Here is a 21041-nt window from a genome sequence, read left to right as displayed (position 1 = left end):
CTTCTATGTGTGTGTGTGTGGAGGGGGTGCGATCTGAGTGGCAAATATCCATATGTCAAAACTTCAAGTAATGCAGCTGTAGCTGTGCATGGAATGCGCGTGCAGAGCTCTGGGCTGGGTGGTTTCAGGGGGAGCATGGTGTGTGCAGTTCTGCAACCCGGGAGCCGAGATGTTCCTTTAAAGCAGCGCAGACAGTCCCAGGGGAAGGGCTGCACAACAGGTTGGGTTTTTTTAAAAAAGATCTAATTGTTGATGGCCTTTTGCATTGGATGGGGAGACTAACCTTTAAGACTAAGACTAACTGAGTGGTGGATGTGGCCTTATGACACACTTCCGGTGATGGCAGGGGGTGTGGCATATGCTAATGAATTCCCCTAATGAATTCCCCTAGCTCTTTTTCTCCGAAACGACCCCTGACTTTAGTTGATAGAGTAGGTTAAAATTCAATGGATTGAGTAATATTATCTAGGTTTTTGTTGTGGGCAGCCCATTTCCCATCACCTTACTCTTTTCCCAGGTCATTTTCCACCAGTTGAGGAACCTCTCTCAAGTTCACCTTGATACTCAAAAAAAGCTTGCATAATAGATACAGCATCTTGGACCAAACAGAACTGTCATGCCACCTCATATCACCTCAGAAGTAATGCTTATTAATAGGATCAATTCACACATTCAGGTGTGAATGACTGAATGCTTTATCGTCTTAGAAGATAGAAGCATAGGTTGAGGAACATATGCATGTCTGAACTGAACCTGACATTGCTGATTTTTTGGCATTTCCTATTATTCTGGCAGTACTCACCAAAAATGTGTGACTCCTACTGTTGAGGAGCAGCAGTTGATCATCATTAATGTGATTATAATCTTGTCAAGACTCTTCGCTGTCTTTCTGTTGCAGGGTTCACTGCCAGTTAATCAACCTCTTTGCAAGAGGAATAGAGCCCCTCTCAAAATATGAAGAATCACCGTTGACGTTAGAAGCTCCATCTAACCTGGGACATCTGAACTCTTAACTCTCTACAAAAGCTAAGCAACAGGAAGGCAACTGCCTAGAGAAATAAGCATTTCAGGCAGGAAAATAAACATTTTAAAACTGGATACTTTTTTGTGGTTAAATTTTAATTTTGGTAAATACTCATTTTGCATGGGTATCTTTGAAAGAATTTATTTTTGTGAATTAGGCTATTATTTTAGAATAAGTTAATATGATCGATATGGTAGAAAGAGGAACTGGAGAACCTTTTCAGAACAACTGTATTTTTGTGCATTTATGAAGAGTGAATTCCATGGATGGATTGCAATAACAATGGTGCAAAACAAGTGGCGGGAAGTTCTGTAGGAATTTTGCCACTGAATTTTTGTGGGATGCACATTTACACCCTGGATGTCCTTGTGCAAACTGTTTGTTTTTGTTTTCTTAGGAGCTGGCCAGTCAGATTTTTATAAAGGATCTATTATATTACTTGTCTATGATTACAGTCAGTGTTCCCTCTAAGCTGAGTGAGTGTGAGCCAGCTCACAGGTTTTTAGCCTCCGGCTCACACATTTTTCTCTCAGCTCAGGAAGGGTGGCTCCAGAGCAAACTCATTTATGCAGCAGCCAAATCGCCTGCTCACAACTTTCATGCCAGTAGCTCACAAAGTAGAATTTTTGCTCACAAGACTCCACAGCTTAGAGGGAGCATTGATTACAGTACTCAAAAGTAGCAAGTTCTTATCACCGGCTCCAGTGTCTCCTTAAATTATAGCAAAATCATTCAGTGTGACAGTATTTTGCAACTTATCAATGCAATTTAGACACACACATTCCTGGCTTTAAATGAACCTACCGTTTATATATATACATATATATTTTTAGTAAATTCTGGAGGCACGGCTTCATATGAAAGCTGCATTGTTCCTCTAGAAACTCCTCTTTGTAATCCTTAGGAAACGATAAAAGTTTACTGGAATCTGTTTGTATGGGTACAGTAAGCACAAATATATGTGAAAGGCATTCAACATGGCTGTTATGCAATATCTACTAAGGGAAAATGAAAGACATTCCAGGACACCAGCATATCTTTGAGATGTTAATTTCAGTTCACCTGAAATGTTTCTCATAGCCAGTGTATACAATCAGCAGGACTACTTACACTTTTCCTGGCCTGCTCTGTTTTAGGTTACAGGTAAGCAGTCAAATATTTGCATGCTGCTCCCCACAAAACACTTTATAGGTTAGGCTTCTCTCTGATATACTAGGTTTCTATGAGTGGGGAGTTGTTTTCAAGTGGGATCACTCAGTTGCCCAGCCTGCTTTCTGAATTGGGACAGTCCTAAGAATGTTGATAATATCAGCTGACCCCAAGAAAATGCAGCATCCTTCTAGGAGATTCCTCTGCACCAGAAAGAATCTCTTCATAAGAAATGAAGTGTAGAATGTGGAGACTGTCAGCAATGTGGCTGGCAGACATTGTTTTTTGGTATTTAGTAACTACTGAAATCAAGTAAAAAATGGTTATTTATTTTGATGTGTGGACATTATGGGATGAAACTGATCCTGGAGAAATTACAGGTTTGCTTTACATGTTGTTTGCTGATACAGCAAAAGACAAAAAGGCTTGCAATGATATCAGGAGTGTGTGCGTGTGTATAATTTGTACTGAGGGAGGGAGGGATTTTATAAAATTTGGACCAAGTTCTGTTGTGTCATTCTGGCTTTTAGCTTGCTTAGAAGAGAAACCAACTTTGTACAATTTGTCCATTTCCCCCTTTTAGGCTTTTCTTAAGAACATTCTGTTATCCAAGCAGTTAAAGTGGCAATTCTATGTTCATTTACTAGGAACCATATCCTATTGAATTCAACAAGATGTAAAATTTGGGAATAAATGCCTAAGTACTCACTGCTATCATCCTGGTTTTGCTTGGACTTCATTAAATGCATGTTATTTCCAGTTTGCACATGTTGAAACCCTTGAGAATGGTTCTCCCTGTGGAGATCTTCAGTGTCAACAAACTGGCCTTTCATAGAAGACCTCTTCTACAATCCAGCAGAATCCCTCCTGTGCAGGTAGTTGCAGTCATTAAGATAAAAGCAGTGAATTGGCACAGCAATTTCAGTGCAATATTTTCTAATGGACACTGACCATTGGCTACTTGTCGCCAATCCAGTGCATGAAAATTGGTTGTGCCGAGATCAGCGGGATTTGAACTTTGAGCAAGTAACGGAGGATTAATTATTCACAGAGGTCATTTCGTAGAAAAAGAGCTGCGGGAGCTCATTAGCATACCTAACAGGCGATTAGCATAATAGCCTATTAGCATATGCCATGCCCCCTGACATCACCAGAAGTGATGTCAGAAAGGAAAGCAAAAGGGGGGGAGGCATCTTCAAAAGTATTCCCTTCCGTGGGCGGGCGAGGGAGCAAAGAGAGAAGGGATTTAAACTTTAAACCCCTTCTTTTTCGCTCCCACCCCCACCCCGCCTTGGCAGGCCAGCTGAGGAAGGAAGGGGGGAGGCTTTTGATGATGCCTCCCCCCATTTTTTGCTTCCCCAGCCAGCCTGCCAAGGTGGGGTGGGGGTGGGAGCGAAGAGAGAAGGGGTAGAATATATATATATGGGGCCATAGAATATAATGGGAAGATTGCTCCACCACTTCAGCACGACTCCAAAGAGAAGGGGTTTGAAGTTTAAACCCCTTCTCTTTGGAGTCACGCCGCAGTGGCAGTGCAATCTTCCCATTATATTTTATGCAGCCATAGAATATAACGGGAATATCACGCTGCTGCTGCAGTGTGACTCTAGAAAGAAGGAGCTGGGGGGTGGGGTGGGGAGCGAGGCTTGTGCCTGCTCCTGGGCTGCCGGAGCAGTGCTCCAGCGCGCTCCGGCCCCAAATGACCCCTGATTATTCACATCTGAGAACCTGTACAATGAATACAAGTGTGCATAGTTTCTAAAACAGTATTTATATTGCAAGCAACTGATCAACACATGTTATCTCTGGTACAGAGCACCCAATTGGTTTCCATTGCAGTTCAGCAGAAGAAACAGTTCTACTTTGTGTGCTTAGAACACTGAAGTGAAGGCTTGGAGGCTCAGAAGCTCTTCTCAGAGTCTTCCTCTTACAGTAATCCCCCTCTGCCTTGATTCCAGCAAGCTCCCCCTCTTTTGACCATGCCACCTCTCTTGCCCAATTATCCATCTTCTCCCACATCCAAGCATCAAGCCCCATCCCCAGTCTCCTGGCCTATGGCGACAGTTCCCACCAGCCAGGCACTCCTTGCCACTGCTGTCACTGCTTCTAGGGAAGAGGTGGGACTCTTCCACAGCAGCTCCCAGTGGTCACTGCTCACCGCTAGATGAATACCCTAGCAGTGCCCACCCTCACTGATACTTCATAGAAGGTAAAAATATATATGATTTTTTTAAAAATGACATGTAACTAGCTTGTTCAGTTTTCTTTGCAGGCGCACATTGGGATGGCTGCTAGGCAGACCTGCCCCAGAAAGATTACTTTTCAAGTTAAAAAACTCACCTAGAGGGTGCTCCTCCCCCTCAAAGCCATTGCAAGCTGTTTTCCCAGTTAGACTGTCAAATGGTTCAATGGGGAGTGCCCCCTCTCCCTCAGTTCCTTCTTTGCTCTCATTGGGTAGGTTCTCTTCAACAGCTCTCCTGAGGTAGAACATTTTTAGTACATTCCTTGTACTGGAATAGAGGAAATACAGCATTAGGAGGTGAGATAAACCCTTCCCTCCTTTCTGGCCATCACCAAACCCCACCTCCACCCCCAGAAGATAGAGAAAGAGAGAAGAGGGTGGGTAGCTAAATCACCTCATGGCTGACATTGTTAAGGCCAAATGGTTTGCCTCTGCACCTTACCTTGCTTTACTCGAGGGTGCAAAGTATGGTGCAAAAAGCCTTATTCAAAACATGTATCCAATATGGTACCAGAATGCCCCACTCTGACAAACATAGCTTCTGCTTTCTTTGTTTGGGTGAGGAGCATAATATGGCAGCCTGCCATATGTGCCAGCAGTTCACATCAAAGGCTAGAAACAACAGAGACTCCAATTTAAAGGCTGCCTTATAGGAGAAAACCCTATCATCCTCTGAAAAGCCCTCTCAAATGGCTTCATCAGCTAATAGGCCCTCAAAACTACCTTTGATAGTATTGGTTCCATCGACCTCCCATTCCGAGCCTACCTAACACTGTTCCATATCTCCATCCATGTCAGTTCCTCATTGCTCCGGGTTGGTTCCAATGGAACTGGTGCCTGAACCTGAAGTGCCTGTTACTGAACCTCCAAGAACAACTTCAGTCCATTCAGCTTCACCCTCATGCTCCACTTTAGAAGGTGGCATCTCCTCAGGTCTGGTGCCAACTATGCATCTTGAGCCAGTGCATATGGATCCAAAACTCCTTCTTTCTGGTCTCAATTGCATTATCCATTCCCTTGGCAGCCTTATCCCTATTATATGTCCCCTGCTTACTGTCCAGATTAGGGGGACCATCTTCTTCCTCCACAGTGTACCAAAGCTCCTGCTGACCTTCAGATCATTGGAACCAACCTTCCGCTTTGTTGTTGGCTCCACTGCAGCCATATCTCAGGGAATTTCCATTTGATTCTGATGAAGGAGAAGAGGAGATATTGGCTGGTTCTGAACATAGCTCAGAAGTTCCATCAGATCCATCATTGGATGAAGAAGTGGGGGACCTCCACACCAAATGAAGACCTATGCCTATACGCTCATCAGATAGTGAGGATGGCTGAAACATGGAGATTGACATTACCACTACTGAACAAAGACCAAAAGACAAGCTCCTTGGCCATCTATGGCTCCGGTCACACGGGCAGGAAACTGCGGGGGGGGGAAGCGTGGCTGTTTGCCCCGGGGCAAACTAAAGCACGGTTAAGCAATCAGACCTCCTGTGGAGGTTCTGTGGAAGTACCGTGGAGGTTCCGTGGGTAGGGAGAGGTGCCAATCACAGGACACGACTGCGCGCAACAAAGAAGCGTGCGGTGTGGCAAACTGGGTTTTTTTTGTGTACACGATGAATGCGCATGCTCCGTTGGGTGCGTGTACACATTCACGGAGACTTGGGAGGGGACCCTTTTTCGCAAGGGGACATGGGCGGGCGCCGGATGCCACCGGAAACGCGATCAGACGCCCGCCCTTGCCCCGCAATTTCCGGAAACTAGTACCTCCGAGGTACTAGTTTTTTGCTGCGTGTTTTCGGCAGGAAGCCTTGGTTGTGCCACAGAAGCGCTACGCTTCCCAGATGTGCCGGTGAGATCGCACCCGGAAAATCCGCCTGTCTTCTGTCTCTCTTGCGTGGCTAATGTTCCGTGTGACCGCAGCCTATATTTGGATTCCCCAGGCACTGTGGCATTCCCAATGTTGGAAGGGTTTAAGGACCTATCCAAGGATGTCTGGAAGAAACCAGCTTTGACACCTGCCACCTCCAGATGCATTGAAAACATCTATAGGGTAAAACAGGAGGATTCGACTTTTCTATTCACTCACTCACCACCATCTTCCTTGATAACAAAAGAACTGCAGGCTAAGGGATGTCCCTCTTACCATGCTACACCGACAGATAAGAAGGGGAAAAGCTCGATACTTTGGATCAGAAGACCTACTCAAAAATCTCCAAAGGAAGTTTAGAAAACTTATTGAGGGCCAAAAGTAAAAAACATAAGTAAGTATAGACAAAAGAGTGTTTGTTACAAAGACACATAAAAACCTTCTAGGGGCCCAAATAAAGCCTCATAAAATGTTCAAAGTGACAAATGCACAAAAAAGAACAGTGTATGACCTGATACATTTCAGCTCACAAGAGCCTTCTTCAGAGATCAGTTAGTACAAAGTACAAAATACACCAAGCAACAAAGTTCCTGTAACACATGTAAGGCAACAAACAATAATATGGGACTAAAAATGGAATGCTGTACGGAGAGATTAAAAATGTTTTAAATTAATATTTTATTACTCAATTGAAAATTCCATCCAATATTTTAAAAAAATAATTACTGTGCCCAAATATAATATACTTATTTCGATTGAATGCACTAGTCGTTGGCTGTAACAATAAATTTGATTTGATTTTGATATTTATTTCCAATATGGAACTGAGTGACACACCAAAAGATTTCTGTTTGGGGCCACAAATATATCTGGCCTTGTGTTGGAAGTAGTTGCATATACTGGAAATAATATCAGTACCAATATGCACCTGGAAATAAAGATGAAGATTAATTCCAAAATGTAACAAATAGTAAAGTATATTAAATAAAAATATGAGGAATTAAATAAAGAAATACCTTCCAGTGTAGGTCCTAAAAGTGCAAGTAAAATTGCCTTATCAGGGACAATGTGGCATCAATATGTAACAGTAAAGACAGATATCATGAACGTAAATAGTGTAATAGAGAATGATGCAATGCTGATATAGTGTCAGAGGTCACAGAGGGAAAAATTCTGGGGGGTATGACAGTGCAAAAAAACCCTTAAAGCGACAGTCCCCATATGGTGCAATGCTGATGTAACAATGACAATGCAAAACGACTTAAGGAGATAACACCCATACATTGTTGCTGTAATGTCAGAGGTCACATAAAGGCGAAAAAATTATATAAGGTATGACAGTACAAAAGAACTTAAAGAGATAGTACCCATATGTTAATATAACAATAACAATGCAAAAGGATTTGAGGAGATAATACCCTTACATTGTTGCTATAATGTCAGAGGTTGCAGAAAGAGACCCATAGGAAAAGAAATAGCACAACAAAAATTTCTTAATGCCCTAAAACCAGGCAATTAGACAAAGTAATAACAGAACAAATGTTATGCAATACCCATTTATACAGAAGACTGACTCTTCAGCTGCTTTAGCATTCAAAATTTTGAACTATCAAGCCATAATGGCAGCATACCAGTTATTCTTATGGCAGAAGATGTCTCCATTTGGCAAAGATCCTGCAGACTGAAGCTGTTAAACTTTCTAAGCAGCAGATCAGTGCCACATATGGCCAGTTCAACAACCCAAACAATTGCATCCTCCATAGTCATCCATCACCATGCACAGCTTCATTCTACAGCACTGCCCACTAAAATGAGGAATAAAATAGAAGATTTGCCCCTTGAGGGTACTACTCTGTTCTCATAGAATACAGACAACACTCTTGCACAAATCAAGAAAAAGCACCAGATGGTGAGGTCCTTAGGGATTATTCATGCAACTCCCACTTATCTCAGACAGTGTTCATCCTCATTCAGACACTGGTACTCACCCCCAGAGAACAATATTACTATTCTTCCTCCAGATACCAGTAGTCTGCTCAGAGGTCTTTCTCCACCCATCAGTTTTCTTCTAAGCGATGTAGTGGACCAAAGTAGAAGACAGGGCAACAACCCTTCAGTCAAAGTCTGCCTTTTGAACAGAACAGTTCAATTTCCTGAATCCTACCTTTAGGGACAAATTGTGCCCATTCCTTGTTCATTGGCAGGGCATTACTAATGATAACTGGGTCCTGTCCATCATAGTCCATGGTTATAGGTTGGAATTTTGTTCTTTACCACAGGTTCAAAGGGTTTCACAGGCAGTAAACAACCTCTTACCTGGACTATGGCCTCAGCTTCTATCTCTTCTTGAGAAGGAAACGATTAAAGAGGTTGTGGACCCCAATTTATCACTAGGCTTTTACTCTAAGTTTCTTCCTCATAGATAAAAAAGATGGAGGTTTCCATCATATGCTAGGCCTCCTTGGGTTAAATCTGTTTCTCTGGTTAGCAAGGTTCAAGATGGGTTTCTTTGGTTTCCATCTTACATTTATTAAAGCACAATGTTTGGTTTGCTGTAATTGATTTACAGGATGCCTATTTTCACATTGCACTACATGCAGAACACAGAAAATACCTTTATTTCCACTATGAAGGGAAGGTCTATTAATACCGTGTTTTACTTTTTGGGTTGGCAACTGCCTCCGGAGTCCATGGCCCCAGTTGTAGCCTATTTACATCTTCAGGGATGCACTATCTTCCCCTGTCTGTATGATTGGCTTCTAGTTGCAGATTCAAAGAAACTGTTATCAAACCACATAGCTCTAATGCTCAAAACCTGCCATCATTTGGACCTTACTATAAATTGGAAAAAATCCAAGTTAGAGCCTGTTAAGAACATTCCATTCATTGGGGAACATTAGATTCCTTAGCTGCTAGAAGCTGTCTCCCTGCCAACAGAGGCTCTATGATTAAATCTCTAGTTCATCGTTTTTCACACTACCGTTTTCAGCAGGCTCAGTCTATCCAGAGATTATTAGGATTAATAACCTTGACAACAGCCATCTTACCTACAGCCAAGCTTTTTATGCAACCGCTGCAGCTCTGTTTGTGTCACAATTCAAACCAGGTTTCCACTCCCCCTACCAATATTTCTTTATACCTAGAAAGGTGGCTAAGTCCCTTTCCTGGAGGTCATGTGATGACAAAATATTTGCTGGTATTCCCTTTGGTCTTAAACATCATGAGGTGATCTTCCCCACCACTTCAGGGGTGAGGGCCTTACTGTACAGGGAAGGTGGCTTTCCTGTGAAAGGAAACTATGCAATAATGTATTTGAATTGAGAGCCATAAGGTATGCGCTTAACTCTTTTTCAGATATTGTTCAAGGGAAATCAGCTCCAGTACAAAGAGACAATGTCTCTGCAATGTTCTTTGTCAACAGACAGGGAGGCTCAGAATGCACACTGCTGAACAAGGAGGTTTAGAAACATGGCATTGGGCCTGCAAACATGGTGTGCTTCTTTGAGCCATTCATATTGATTGGGAACACAGTTTACAGGCCAATACCTTCATCAGGTTCCATACCCTGAACCACAAGCAGTCCCTTGCGAACCAATATAGGCAACCTATATAGGCAATGGACCTTTTTGCAACTCAACACAATTCCAAGACACCTTTTTTTGTTGTTCTGGGGCAGGCAGAGACCCCTTTTCAATAAGGGATGCTTTTCAATTCACCTGGAAGGGCACCCTTTTTTACGTGTTTCCTCCTCTACTCCTGTTGACCAAGGTGGTGGCAAAATTAATCAAGGATGACGCACAGGCCATCCTAACAGCCCCCTTTTGGCCTCGTCAGGTATGATTTGCTCCTCTACTCAACTGGTCCAAGGGAAATTACACACACCTCCCATATGTTCCTGACTTACTGAGGAATGGACGTTTCTTACACCACAATGTTCAGCATCTCCACCTCACGGCTTGGATATCGATGAACAATTGCCTTTCTGTAGGCATGATCAAGAGAGTCTCTGAAATTAACCTAAAGAGTCTACCAGACGCTCTTATGATAATAAGCAGAAACATTTTTCAACATGGGCTCTATCCTCGTCTAGGTCATGTCCCATATCAACAATCTTGGTTTACATCTATACCTTAAAGTCTCAGGGTGTAGCACATTCATCAGTCAAGGTTCACTTAGCTGCCATATCTGCTTACCATAACCCAAAAATGGGTACTACAGTGTTCTCTCATAGACTGTCTAAACAGCTTCTTAAGCACAATATGTACCCTCCATGCTTTATTCCCACAGTTGTCCTTGTCATTAGTTCTTTCAAAGCTCATTTTTAAACTCTTTGAGCCACTGACCACTTGCCCTTTGGAAATGTTATCTGGTAAATTTTGTTCCCTGGTAGCTATAACCTCCATGAGGCAGGTAAGCGATCTAGCAGCCCTGCACATTGATCCTGCATTCCTCAGATTCTTTGCAGAATGTGTAAAACTTAAAACCAGTTTAGAATTTTTGCCTAAGGTGGTGTCCAGTTTCCACTTACTTCAGGATATTGTGTTACCTGTCTTCATCCCCAACCCATCCTCCCCAGCGGAGTGTGCTCTGCATATGCCAGATGTGAGATGAGCCTTGTTATTCTACCTAAAGAGAACAGACTTCAGAAAGTGTGTTAACCTCTTTATTTCATACTAGGAGCAAAGCTCGTTGTATAAAAGCAATACAACGAGCTCTAGAAAGAGGGGCTCCCCCAAACCAGGCGTGTGGAGCCGCTGCCACTTCCAAGCTGTCTCGGCCTCCTCCAAGTGAGCCATGGCAAAGAGGTAAGTGGTGGTACCCAGCACGTATTCTGGTGCCCCTCCATCGTTGAGAGCGCTGGCACCGCCTCTCACTCTGGGGTCGCACATTCCCAGGTGTGTGTTGGTGGCCACCAGGATTCTGATGCTTCGACGAGGCCTGCTCAGGCCAGCCTGCACGCTCGGAGTCTTTATCTCTCCAGGCTGAGCAGGGTCGGCTCCCACCTGCCACCTTGGAAAGACCTCGCATGACACGGAGGCTGAGATGCTGGCCGGCCCTTCTGTGGGTGGGACTCCAGCAATGCAGCCACTGGATTGGCACACCATTGGAGTGACAGGTCAGCGAGCCAAATGCTGTGGGAGCGTGTGGAACATTCACCCCAAAATAGAATTATATATAAGGAGAGATGTGAGTCGTAATAAGGGAAAACGTCTCAGTCCCAGTCAAGATGGATTGTGACAGCAATAACAAGCAGGTGTGCCTTTCTCTCTGTATGCTTGTGTGCACTCTACCAGAGTGCAAGCCTCTTCAGATGCTCTCCTCAGAGTGCTCAGAAGATCAGCCACATGGTCTTTCACAGACACCTTTGCAAAGCACTATACTCTGGATCTGCAAGCTAGAAGACGGTCAGAAAAAGCTGTTCTTCAATCATAGTTTGATTAAGATACCAGGTGAGAACTATCCCCCACATCCTAGGCAATGTTCCCTCTAAGCTGTGGAGTCTTGTGAGCAAAAATTCTACTTTGTGAGCTACTGGCATTAAAGTTGTGAGGGAGTGATTTGGCTACTGCATCAATTAGCTTGCTCTGAAACCACATCCTTCCTGAGCTAAGGCAAAAATGTGTGAGCCGGAGGCTAAGAAACTGTGAGCTAGCTCACACTAACTCAGCTTAGAGGGAACACTCGTCCTAGGGATATAGCTTGGTAAAATCCCAATGTGGGACTGCACAGAAGACCAAAGGTAAAAACAGACTTACCTGTAACGGTTCTTCATTGAGTTGTTTTTTGTGCAGGCACACATACCCTTTCACCTGCCCTGCTGTGAGTTCTCATTGTTTCTTCATGTTGCTACTTACAGCAGCTCAGGCATAACTGAGGGAGGGGATGTCCCCCCCCCAAATCATATGACCATTTGAGCAGGAGAATGGCTTGCAATGGCTTCGAGGAGGAGGAATACTCTCTAGGTGAGTTTCTTTTAGCCTGAAAAGGAATCTCTCTGCAGCAAGCCTGCCTAGCAGCCATCCCAATGTGTGCCTGCACAGAAGACAACTCGATGAACAATGGTTACAGGTAAATGCAACCCCATTTTCAGTCTATATAACTTCAGGCTGTAATTCATTATTGAGTTATCCAACCTCCATAATCCGCAGAAAATGAGAGTGGGTCTTGAAAACTTTAGGTGATAATATTTGTATCCTGCCTAATTTTTAAAAGTCATCCATCAAATCCATACGGCAGAGAATATTGGCATGGCATACTGTCAGCAAGCTGCCATTCTGTTTTCTGTGACCTCTGTGTACATATCCTTTCCCTGTTACACCCGGCTTGGTTTCTATCATCCTGCTCCTGCTTTGGAATGCAAAAGATAACTGCTGGAGGTTGTGTGGGGGAGAAGATGCTGTAATGCTTGCCTATTGATTTTCCCAGGACTACTGCACCTGTGTTTTGTCTGATGTTCTGCCTGGTTCCCATGTACTGGGCGCGCAACCGTTTCCTTAGCCCGCCAGCGGGAAAGATATTCATTGGATCTGTATCTGTTTGAAGTTCCTTTATTATGCTTGACCTAACTGTGTATCCCCAGTTCTAACAAAGAACGTGTTTGAGTATGTCTTCAACGCTTTGAAATAAATTTTGCTTTTCTTTAAAACGTGGATTTATTCTCGATGCTTGGGGATCCAACATATTGTTAGAACTCCCTTTTCCTATCGTTCCGAATCTGACAAGATCATGAGCGGAATTGAGGGAAATCTACCTAACACGGAGGGGGACTCGGGATCGGTCCCACAAACCTCCGCGTCTTTGGTGTTCACGACTGCAGCCTCGATGGAGGGTGCCGTGGGGGGAACGATTCCCCGCCTGCCTGCACATCTGTCTTGGCCGCCTCCGACCCCTTCGCAATGGGGTCCGCGGAAGACTCACCAGCAGGATGATTGGACTATGTACAACACCCAAGGCACCCGTGAGGTGTACTCCCGTCGGGGGAGCGGATTACGTGAGAGTCTGTTTGACAAGGGATTGTTCCCGGAACCTGGGTCTACCTCGGAGAAGGGGAGCCCCAAGCAGGACCTCGAGGAGTGGATGTTCGAGCCGTCGGGACCGCGTGGTCACGCAGAAGATGAGGAGGGCACCGGAGCCTTCCAAACGGAAGAGGACTACGACCCACCCCCGGATTATCGCCCTCGGGACCCCATCCCGGAGGAAACTACCGGGGAACGTCTAGCAGAACTGGAAGACTCGGTGAGAGACTTAATGCGGGCATTCCAGGATGTGATGGAAGGCCTGCCGGGAATGTTGGACGTTAGAATGGCCAATTTCCTGGACGCACACGCCGCGCAGTTGCAAGTTGCTCCTGCACCGGGATTTCCCGCGCCGCCGATGCCTGCTCAGCCGCTGCAAGCACCGGGAGTTCCCGCGCAGCAGGTACCTGTCCAGCAGCCGGTGAGACCGCCTCCGCCAGTGCCTGCGCAGCCGCCGATGCCAGGGGGTCCGCCGGTGCCGGGTCTGCCGCCGCCGCTGAGGCCAATACCAGCAGGGCCACCGGTTGTACCGGGTTTCCCTCCCAGGGGAGCTCCGGGGCAGCTGGGCCCGTTGGTGAGGCCTCCACGACCCAGACCCAAGGATCTGCTGGAGGCTACCTTCGACGGCAACCCGGATGAACTCGCTTTCTTCACGGTGAGGGTGCATAAATTCGTAGAAGAGAGTCGACACCTGTTCCGAAATGAAGCTGGTCTCATTGATGTCATCTCGGCAAGACTGAAAGGAGACGCCGCCACATGGTATGTTGGACTGCACAACGACCGCGGTCCGGAACTTTTGAATTTGCGAGCATTCATGTGGGCGCTGAGGGCGAGATTCGAAGATGTCAACGCGAGTCAAAGAGCTAAAGCGTTCCTCCGGACCTACCGCCAGAACAAGAAGTCGGTTCGCGAGTACACTCTGGAATTCCACAAGCAAGCAGCTAAGCTCCGAGACTACCCTGATCATATATTGGCTGAGATGTATCGCTTGGGTCTCAACGCAGAAATCCGAGAAACGGTTCTGAAAACTGTCAACCCTGTCTCCCTGATGGCCTGGACCCAAGAAGCTGAAAATGCAGAAGACCGGCTCACCACCATCAAACTCGACCTGGCTGCTACGACCAACAGACCCGCCGCTGTCGGTGCCTCTAAACCCAAGACTCAACGCCTGTCGGAATCGGCAAGGGAACTACGGATGAAGATGGGGCTCTGTCTCAAGTGCGGGGAGAAGGGGCATTTCGCTGTGGATTGTGGCAGCCGTCAAGTCAAAGACAAGCCGCCTACCCCAAGCCCGAAGACACCGCTGTCGGGGAAGAAGGGGATGGCTAAACCGCGTTTCTCCAAAGCTCTGCAGGCAGCCCAAGGTTCGGGGGAAAATGAACCGGCTGCCGCCGAGTCCGAAGAAGAGCTGGTGGCTGAAACGGCGGAAAACGACAACGGCCTGTTGTGAGAGGCGCAAAACGACAAGGCCATTCTAATGCTGCGCCCAAGGTGGTGAGAGAAACCCCTTCCCTATTTTTCGTGACTGTCTCCTTAATGAATCCGCTCCTAGGAACCCACGTTAGGGTAAGAGCGTTGATTGATTCTGGGTGTGGGAGGGATCTCATCAGCCCTAGAGTGTTAGTTGCACTGGAAGCGGGGATAGTCCCCTTGAAGTCCCCCATCATTTTTACTCAGATGGATGGGGCACCCATGGAACCTTGTACGCACGAGACTATGGCTTTGCGGTTGGGGGCGGGAGATCATTGGGAATCCAGGTCCTTCATTGTCACCCCTAAATCGCAGTTCGACTTAGTACTGGGGAGTCCCTGGTTGTTTACCCATGACCCTTACATCTTGTGGGAAGAAGGGGTTGTCAAATTTGTGTCGGCTAAGTGTGTGGATCACTGCTGGGTGGATTCGTGGGGGGACCAGCCGACCACACAGTTCCCCTGCGGCACTTTGCAACCGGAAGAGTTAGCTTCTTTGCCTCGAGAGTATAGAGACTTGGCAAAGGTGTTTGGCGAAGAGGAAGCTAACGAATTGCCCCCTCATCGCTCGACTGACTGTGCTATTGAACTTTTGCCTGACTGTAAATTACCCAAAGGTAAAATTTATGCGATGGGGCCGGCTGAAAAAGTCGAACTGCGGAACTTTATTGATAAAAACCTAGCCCGAGGTTTCATTCGCCCGGCTTCCTCCCCTTTCGCCGCGCCTGTACTTTTCCGAAAGAAGAAGGACGGGGGGCTTAGGTTGTGCACTGACTATAGGGGTTTGAACGCTGTTTCTTTGTCCAATGCTTACCCCCTCCCATTAATTAAGGACTTGGTAGCTGAGGCCACCAAGGGCAAGATCTTCTCGAAACTTGACCTCCGGGATGCATATTTCCGTGTGCGCATCCGGGAGGGGGATGAAAGTAAGACTGCATTTAATACCCCTTTGGGGCAGTTTGAGTACCTCGTTATGCCCTTCGGCCTTCAAGGGGCTCCGGGGGTCTTCATGAACCTAATCAATGAGGTCCTACATGAGTTTCTATTCAAAGGAGTGGTCCTTTACCTTGATGATGTGTTGCTGTACTCTCAGGACCTCCAGTCGCATATTAAATTGGTGCGCCAGGTCCTTAAGCGACTTTATGAACACCACTTGTTTGCTAAGCTGTCAAAATGTGAATTCCACAAGACATGCATTGACTTTTTGGGATACCGCATCTCTGGGGGGAAGGTTGAAATGGACCCTGCTAAAATTCAGGCTGTACTTGACTGGGAGCCCCCCAGGACCCGCAAACAATTGCAAATGTTCCTCGGATTTGCCAATTTTTACAGAAATTTCATCCAGAATTTCGCGCAAATTGCCCTTCCCCTGACTGAGTTGCTAAAGACCAAAGGGAAGGGTTTTGATGCTACGAAACCGGGCGCCCCGCTTAAATGGTCCCCTGCTTGCGCAGAGGCTTTTGAGAAACTTAAACTGATGTTCACCTCCGAGCCGGTGCTGGCGCGCCCTGATGAATCTAAGAAGTTTATTGTCCAAACTGATGCCTCGGATGTGGCTATGGGGGCCGCTATTTTGCAAGAAGGGGAAGATGGTCGGTTACATCCCCTGGCATTTGTGTCTAAAAAGTTTTCTGATGCCGAACGAAACTGGGGGATTTGGGAAAAGGAAGCGTCAGCGATCCGGCTGGCTCTCTCCACTTGGAGGCAGTGGCTGGAGGGGGCGCAACTGCCGTTTGAAGTCTGGACTGATCATAAGAATCTGGAGATGCTGAAATCCCCCCGTTCTCTCAACGCTAAGCAACTTCGTTGGGCGGACTTCTTCGCTAAGTTTCGATTCACACTTCGTCATTTCCCGGGGGCGGCTAATTCCCTGGCTGACGCGCTCTCGCGCCTCCCACAACATGACAGTCAGCGTGAGATCATCATGGACTCTGTTTTTTCCCCCTCCCATCTGGGGGGGGCCGTAGTCACCCGGGCGCAGGCGCGAACGATTCCACACTCTGATGAGACTTCGCCTTCCCTGTTCCCTGTGGGAGGGGGGGCCTGGGTCCAGAAATATCTTTCTGCTTTTACTGCTGAGGATGATGCCTCCCTTAAGACATTACCTGATTGTGTCCGTAGCCCTGAAGGTCTGATTTATTCTGGAGACAAATTGTATGTGCCTATTTCGATGAGGAGGGAGGTGATGGAGTCTGCTCACGGTTCGAAACTGGCAGGGCATTGGAGTTTCGTTAAATCTTTGCAACTCATCCGCAGACAATTCTGGTGGCCACAAATGCGCAAAGACCTCTTGATGTTTGTTAGGTCCTGCCAAACCTGTGCCTTAACTAAACCCAGGATGGGCAAGCCTCCTGGTTTACTGCAGCCACTCCCTACTCCGTCGAGACCATGGGAAGTGGTGTCCATGGACTTTATTACTGACCTCCCTGCGAGCAAAGGGAACACTGTTATTTGGGTGGTTGTTGATTTGTTTTCTAAGCAAGCTCATTTTGTGCCTTTTCCTTCCTTGCCTACAGCTCAGAGGTTGGCGAAATCGTTTATGTCCCACGTGGTGAAAATTCATCAATTACCTGCTAAGTTAATTTCTGACAGGGGGACCCAATTTGTTTCTAAATTTTGGAGGGAACTTCTTTCCATTTTAGGGGTCGAACAAGGGCTCAGCAGCGCGTATCATCCCGAAACTGACGGACAAACGGAAAGGGTTAATCAGACTCTGGAACAATACCTGCGTTGTTTTACTAATTATCAACAGAATGATTGGTGTGAATTATTGCCTCTTGCTGAATATTGTTATAACAATACGGTCCATAGCTCCACAGGCATGTCTCCTTATAAAGCTGTATCTGGTTACGACAGTCCCCCCCTCCCTTTCTTGGAGGGGATGGGCCAACGTCCTGTGGGGGATGCTGATACATGGTGTATGTCCTTGCAAAAAGCATGGCCTCTGCTATGCCAAACACTTGACGCAGCCAAGGCTGCTTACAAGACCCAGGCAGACAAGGGTAGGGTGGTGGGGTTTGATCTGAAACCTGGGGATCTTGTGTATGTCTCGACCAAGAACATTAAGATGCTGCGGCCTAGCAGAAAATTGGGATGGAAGTTCATTGGTCCGTTCAAAGTGCGTAAAGTCATAAATGATGTGGCAGTTGATGTTGTTTTGCCTAAGAATTTACGTGCCTTGCATTCTGTCTTTCACATGAGTCTATTGAAGAAGGATCCTGGACCGTCTCCTTGGAGACCAGCGACTACTCCTCCTCCACCTGTCATATTGGAAGGGGATGAACATTTTGAAATAGCTGATATCCTTGATTGTAAAGTGAAACGTGGTAAACTCTGGTACCTTATCGAATGGGTTGATTTCGGTCCCCAGCACCGCGAATGGGTGGAAGAAGGGGATATTCGGGCCCCTTACCTGATCCGTAGTTTCCACAGAAGGTTCCCGGACAAACCGGGAGGTCTCCCGCCCAGCCCGGGAGGTCTCCCGCCCAGGCCGGGAGGTGTGTTGTAAGTGTATTTTAAGGGGGGCAGTATGTCAGCAAGCTGCCATTCTGTTTTCTGTGACCTCTGTGTACATATCCTTTCCCTGTTACACCCGGCTTGGTTTCTATCATCCTGCTCCTGCTTTGGAATGCTTAAGATAACTGCTGGAGGTTGTGTGGGGGAGAAGATGCTGTAATGCTTGCCTATTGATTTTCCCATGAGTACTGCACCTGTGTTTTGTCTGATGTCCTGCCTGGTTCCCACGTACTGGGCGCGCAACCGTTTCATTAGCCCGCCAGCGGGAATGCTATTCATTGGATCTGTATCTGTTTGAATTTCCTTTATTATGCTTGACCTAACTGTGTATCCCCAGTTCTAACAAAGAACGTGTTTGAGTATGTCTTCAACGCTTTGAAATAAATTTTGCTTTTCTTGAAAACGTGGATTTATTCTCGATGCTTGGGGATCCAACACATACTCCGGGGCTAGTACATAAGAAAATAGTCCTGATTTCTAAGCAGTGGCTAAGAGCTTGCACAGAGTATCCAGTGAAAAAAATGTGCTATTTCTCCCTGACCATCTCTTCCTTTATTGAAATGGCTAGATTCAAGTCCAGTAGGTCTTTAGAGACCAACAAGATTTTCAGCATATAAGCTTTCAAGAGTTAACGCTCTCTTCATCAGCTGTCATAAGAACATAAGAGAAGCCAATGTCGGATCAGGCCAATGGCCCATCTAGTCCAACACTCTGTCACACAGTGGCCAAAAGTACCAGGTGTCATCAGGAGGTCCAGCGGTGTGGCCAGGACACCAGAAGCCCTCCCACTGTTCCCCCCCCAAGCACCAAGAATACAGTGCATCACCTGCCCCTGCTTCTCTAATTCCCTCTTGAAGCTGTCCATGCTTCCAGCCGCCGCCACCTCCTGTGGCAGTGAATTCCATGTGTCAATCACTCTTTGGGTGAAGAAGTACTTCCTTTTAACTGTTCTCACCCGACTGCTCAGCAATTTCATTGAGTGCCCATGAGTTCTTTTATTGTGTGAATGGGAGAAAAGTACTTCTTTCTCTACCTGCTCTATCCCATGCATAATCTTATAAACCTCGATCATGTCACCCCTCAGTCGTCGTTTCTCTAAACTAAAGAGCCCCAAGTGCTTTAACCTTTCTTTATAGGGAAAGTGTTTCAACCTTTTTATCATTCTAGTCGCCCTTTTCTGTACTTTTCCCAATGCTATAATATCCTTTTTGAGGTGTGGTGACCAGAACTGTATACAGTACTCCAAATGAGGTTGCACCATCGATTTATACAGGGGCATTATGATACTGGCTAATTTGTTTTCAATTCCCTTCCTAATAATCCCCAGCATAGTGTTGGCCTTCTTTTTTGCAGTTGCACACTGTCTTGACATTTTCAGTAAGTTATGTACTACGACTCCAAGATCTCTCTCTTGGTCAGTCTCTGCCAGTTCGGACCTCATCAATGTGTATTTATAGTTAGGATTTTTGGCTCCAATGTGCATCACTTTGCACTTGGCCACACTGAACTCCATTTGCCACATTGATGCCCACTTGCCCATCCTCGACAGATCCCTTTGGAGTGCCTCACAATCCTCCCTGGTTTTCATCACCCTGAACAACTTCGTGTCATCTGCAAATGTAGCCACTTCACTGCTTACTCCCAACTCCAAATTATTAATATATAAGTTAAAAAGCACCAGACCGAGTACTGATCCCTGTGGTACCCCACTGCTTACCACCCTCCACTGAGAAAATTTCCCATTTATACTCACTCTCTGTTTCCTATTAATTAGCCAGGTTTTGATCCACAAGAGGACTTGTCCTTTTATTCCATGACTATTGCGCATACTTAGGAGCCTTTGATGAGGAACTTTATCAAAACTTTCTGGAAGTCAAGGTAAACAACATCTATTGGGTCCCCCTTGTCCACATGTTTGTTCAGCCCCTCAAAAAACACAACAGGTTAGTGAAACAAGATCTTCCCTTACAGAACACATACTTAGTCTGCCTCAATAGTTTTGTTCATCGATGTGCCTACTAATTCTTTCCTTAATAACAGTTTCCACCAACTTACCCAGTATCAATGTCAGACTGACTGGCCTGTAATTTCCCGGATCTCCTCTGGAACCCTTTTTAAAGATGGGAGTGACATTAGCTACCTTCCAGTCCTCAGGAATGGAGGCAGATTTTAATGACATATTACATATATCTGATGATGAAGAAGAAGAGTTGGAAGAGTTGGTTTTATACCTCGCTCTTCACTACCCAAAGGAGTCTCAGAGGGGCTTACAATCACATTCCCTTCCCCTCCCCACAACAGGCACCTTGTGAGGTAGGTGGGGCTGAGAGAGCTCTGAGAGAGCTGTGACTGACCCAAGGTCACCCAGTTGGCCGCATATGGAGGAGTGGGGAATCAAACCCAGTTCTCCAGATTAGGGTCCACTGCTCTTAACCACTACACCAGCTGAAGGGACCTTTGACTCTCAAGAGTTTATACCCTGAAAATCTTGTTGATTTTTAAGGTGCTACTGGGCTCAAATCTAGCTCTTCTACTGCAGACCAACATTGCTAGTCTCCTGAAACTTTCTTTATTGAGATCCCAACCCTATGAAGGCCCTTGCTACTCTACTATTGATCAGTCCAAGAACTAACTAAAAAATGTATTGCCTAGTAACTAGGGATGGGCACAAACTTCACCACAAACCTAAGTTCATCAAGAACTTGGCCAGTTCATGAAATCCCATCTCCCATGAACCGCCCACAAACCTTCCTGT

The 21041-nt window shown here is 46.0% G+C and overlaps 1 protein-coding gene across 1 annotated transcript in view; it reads left to right on the top strand.

Moving 5' to 3' along the window:
- CERK (ceramide kinase) overlaps window positions 1–1031 on the top strand; it is a 60193-nt gene extending 59162 nt beyond the window's left edge. The window contains exon 13 of the mRNA XM_015413492.1: window positions 899–1031. Coding sequence (XP_015268978.1) covers window positions 899–1013 — 115 coding nt within the window. The 3' untranslated portion in view covers window positions 1014–1031. The remainder of the gene's footprint in view (window positions 1–898) is intronic.
- Window positions 1032–21041: the final 20010 nt, after the last annotated feature.

The sequence above is a fragment of the Gekko japonicus genome, unplaced genomic scaffold, assembly GCF_001447785.1.
Source record: "Gekko japonicus isolate JY-2015 unplaced genomic scaffold, Gekko_japonicus_V1.1 scaffold168, whole genome shotgun sequence".
NCBI classification, from domain to species: domain Eukaryota; kingdom Metazoa; phylum Chordata; class Lepidosauria; order Squamata; family Gekkonidae; genus Gekko; species Gekko japonicus.
Note: the sequence above shows the minus strand (reverse complement) of the source record. Positions and strands in the feature narration are given on the sequence as shown.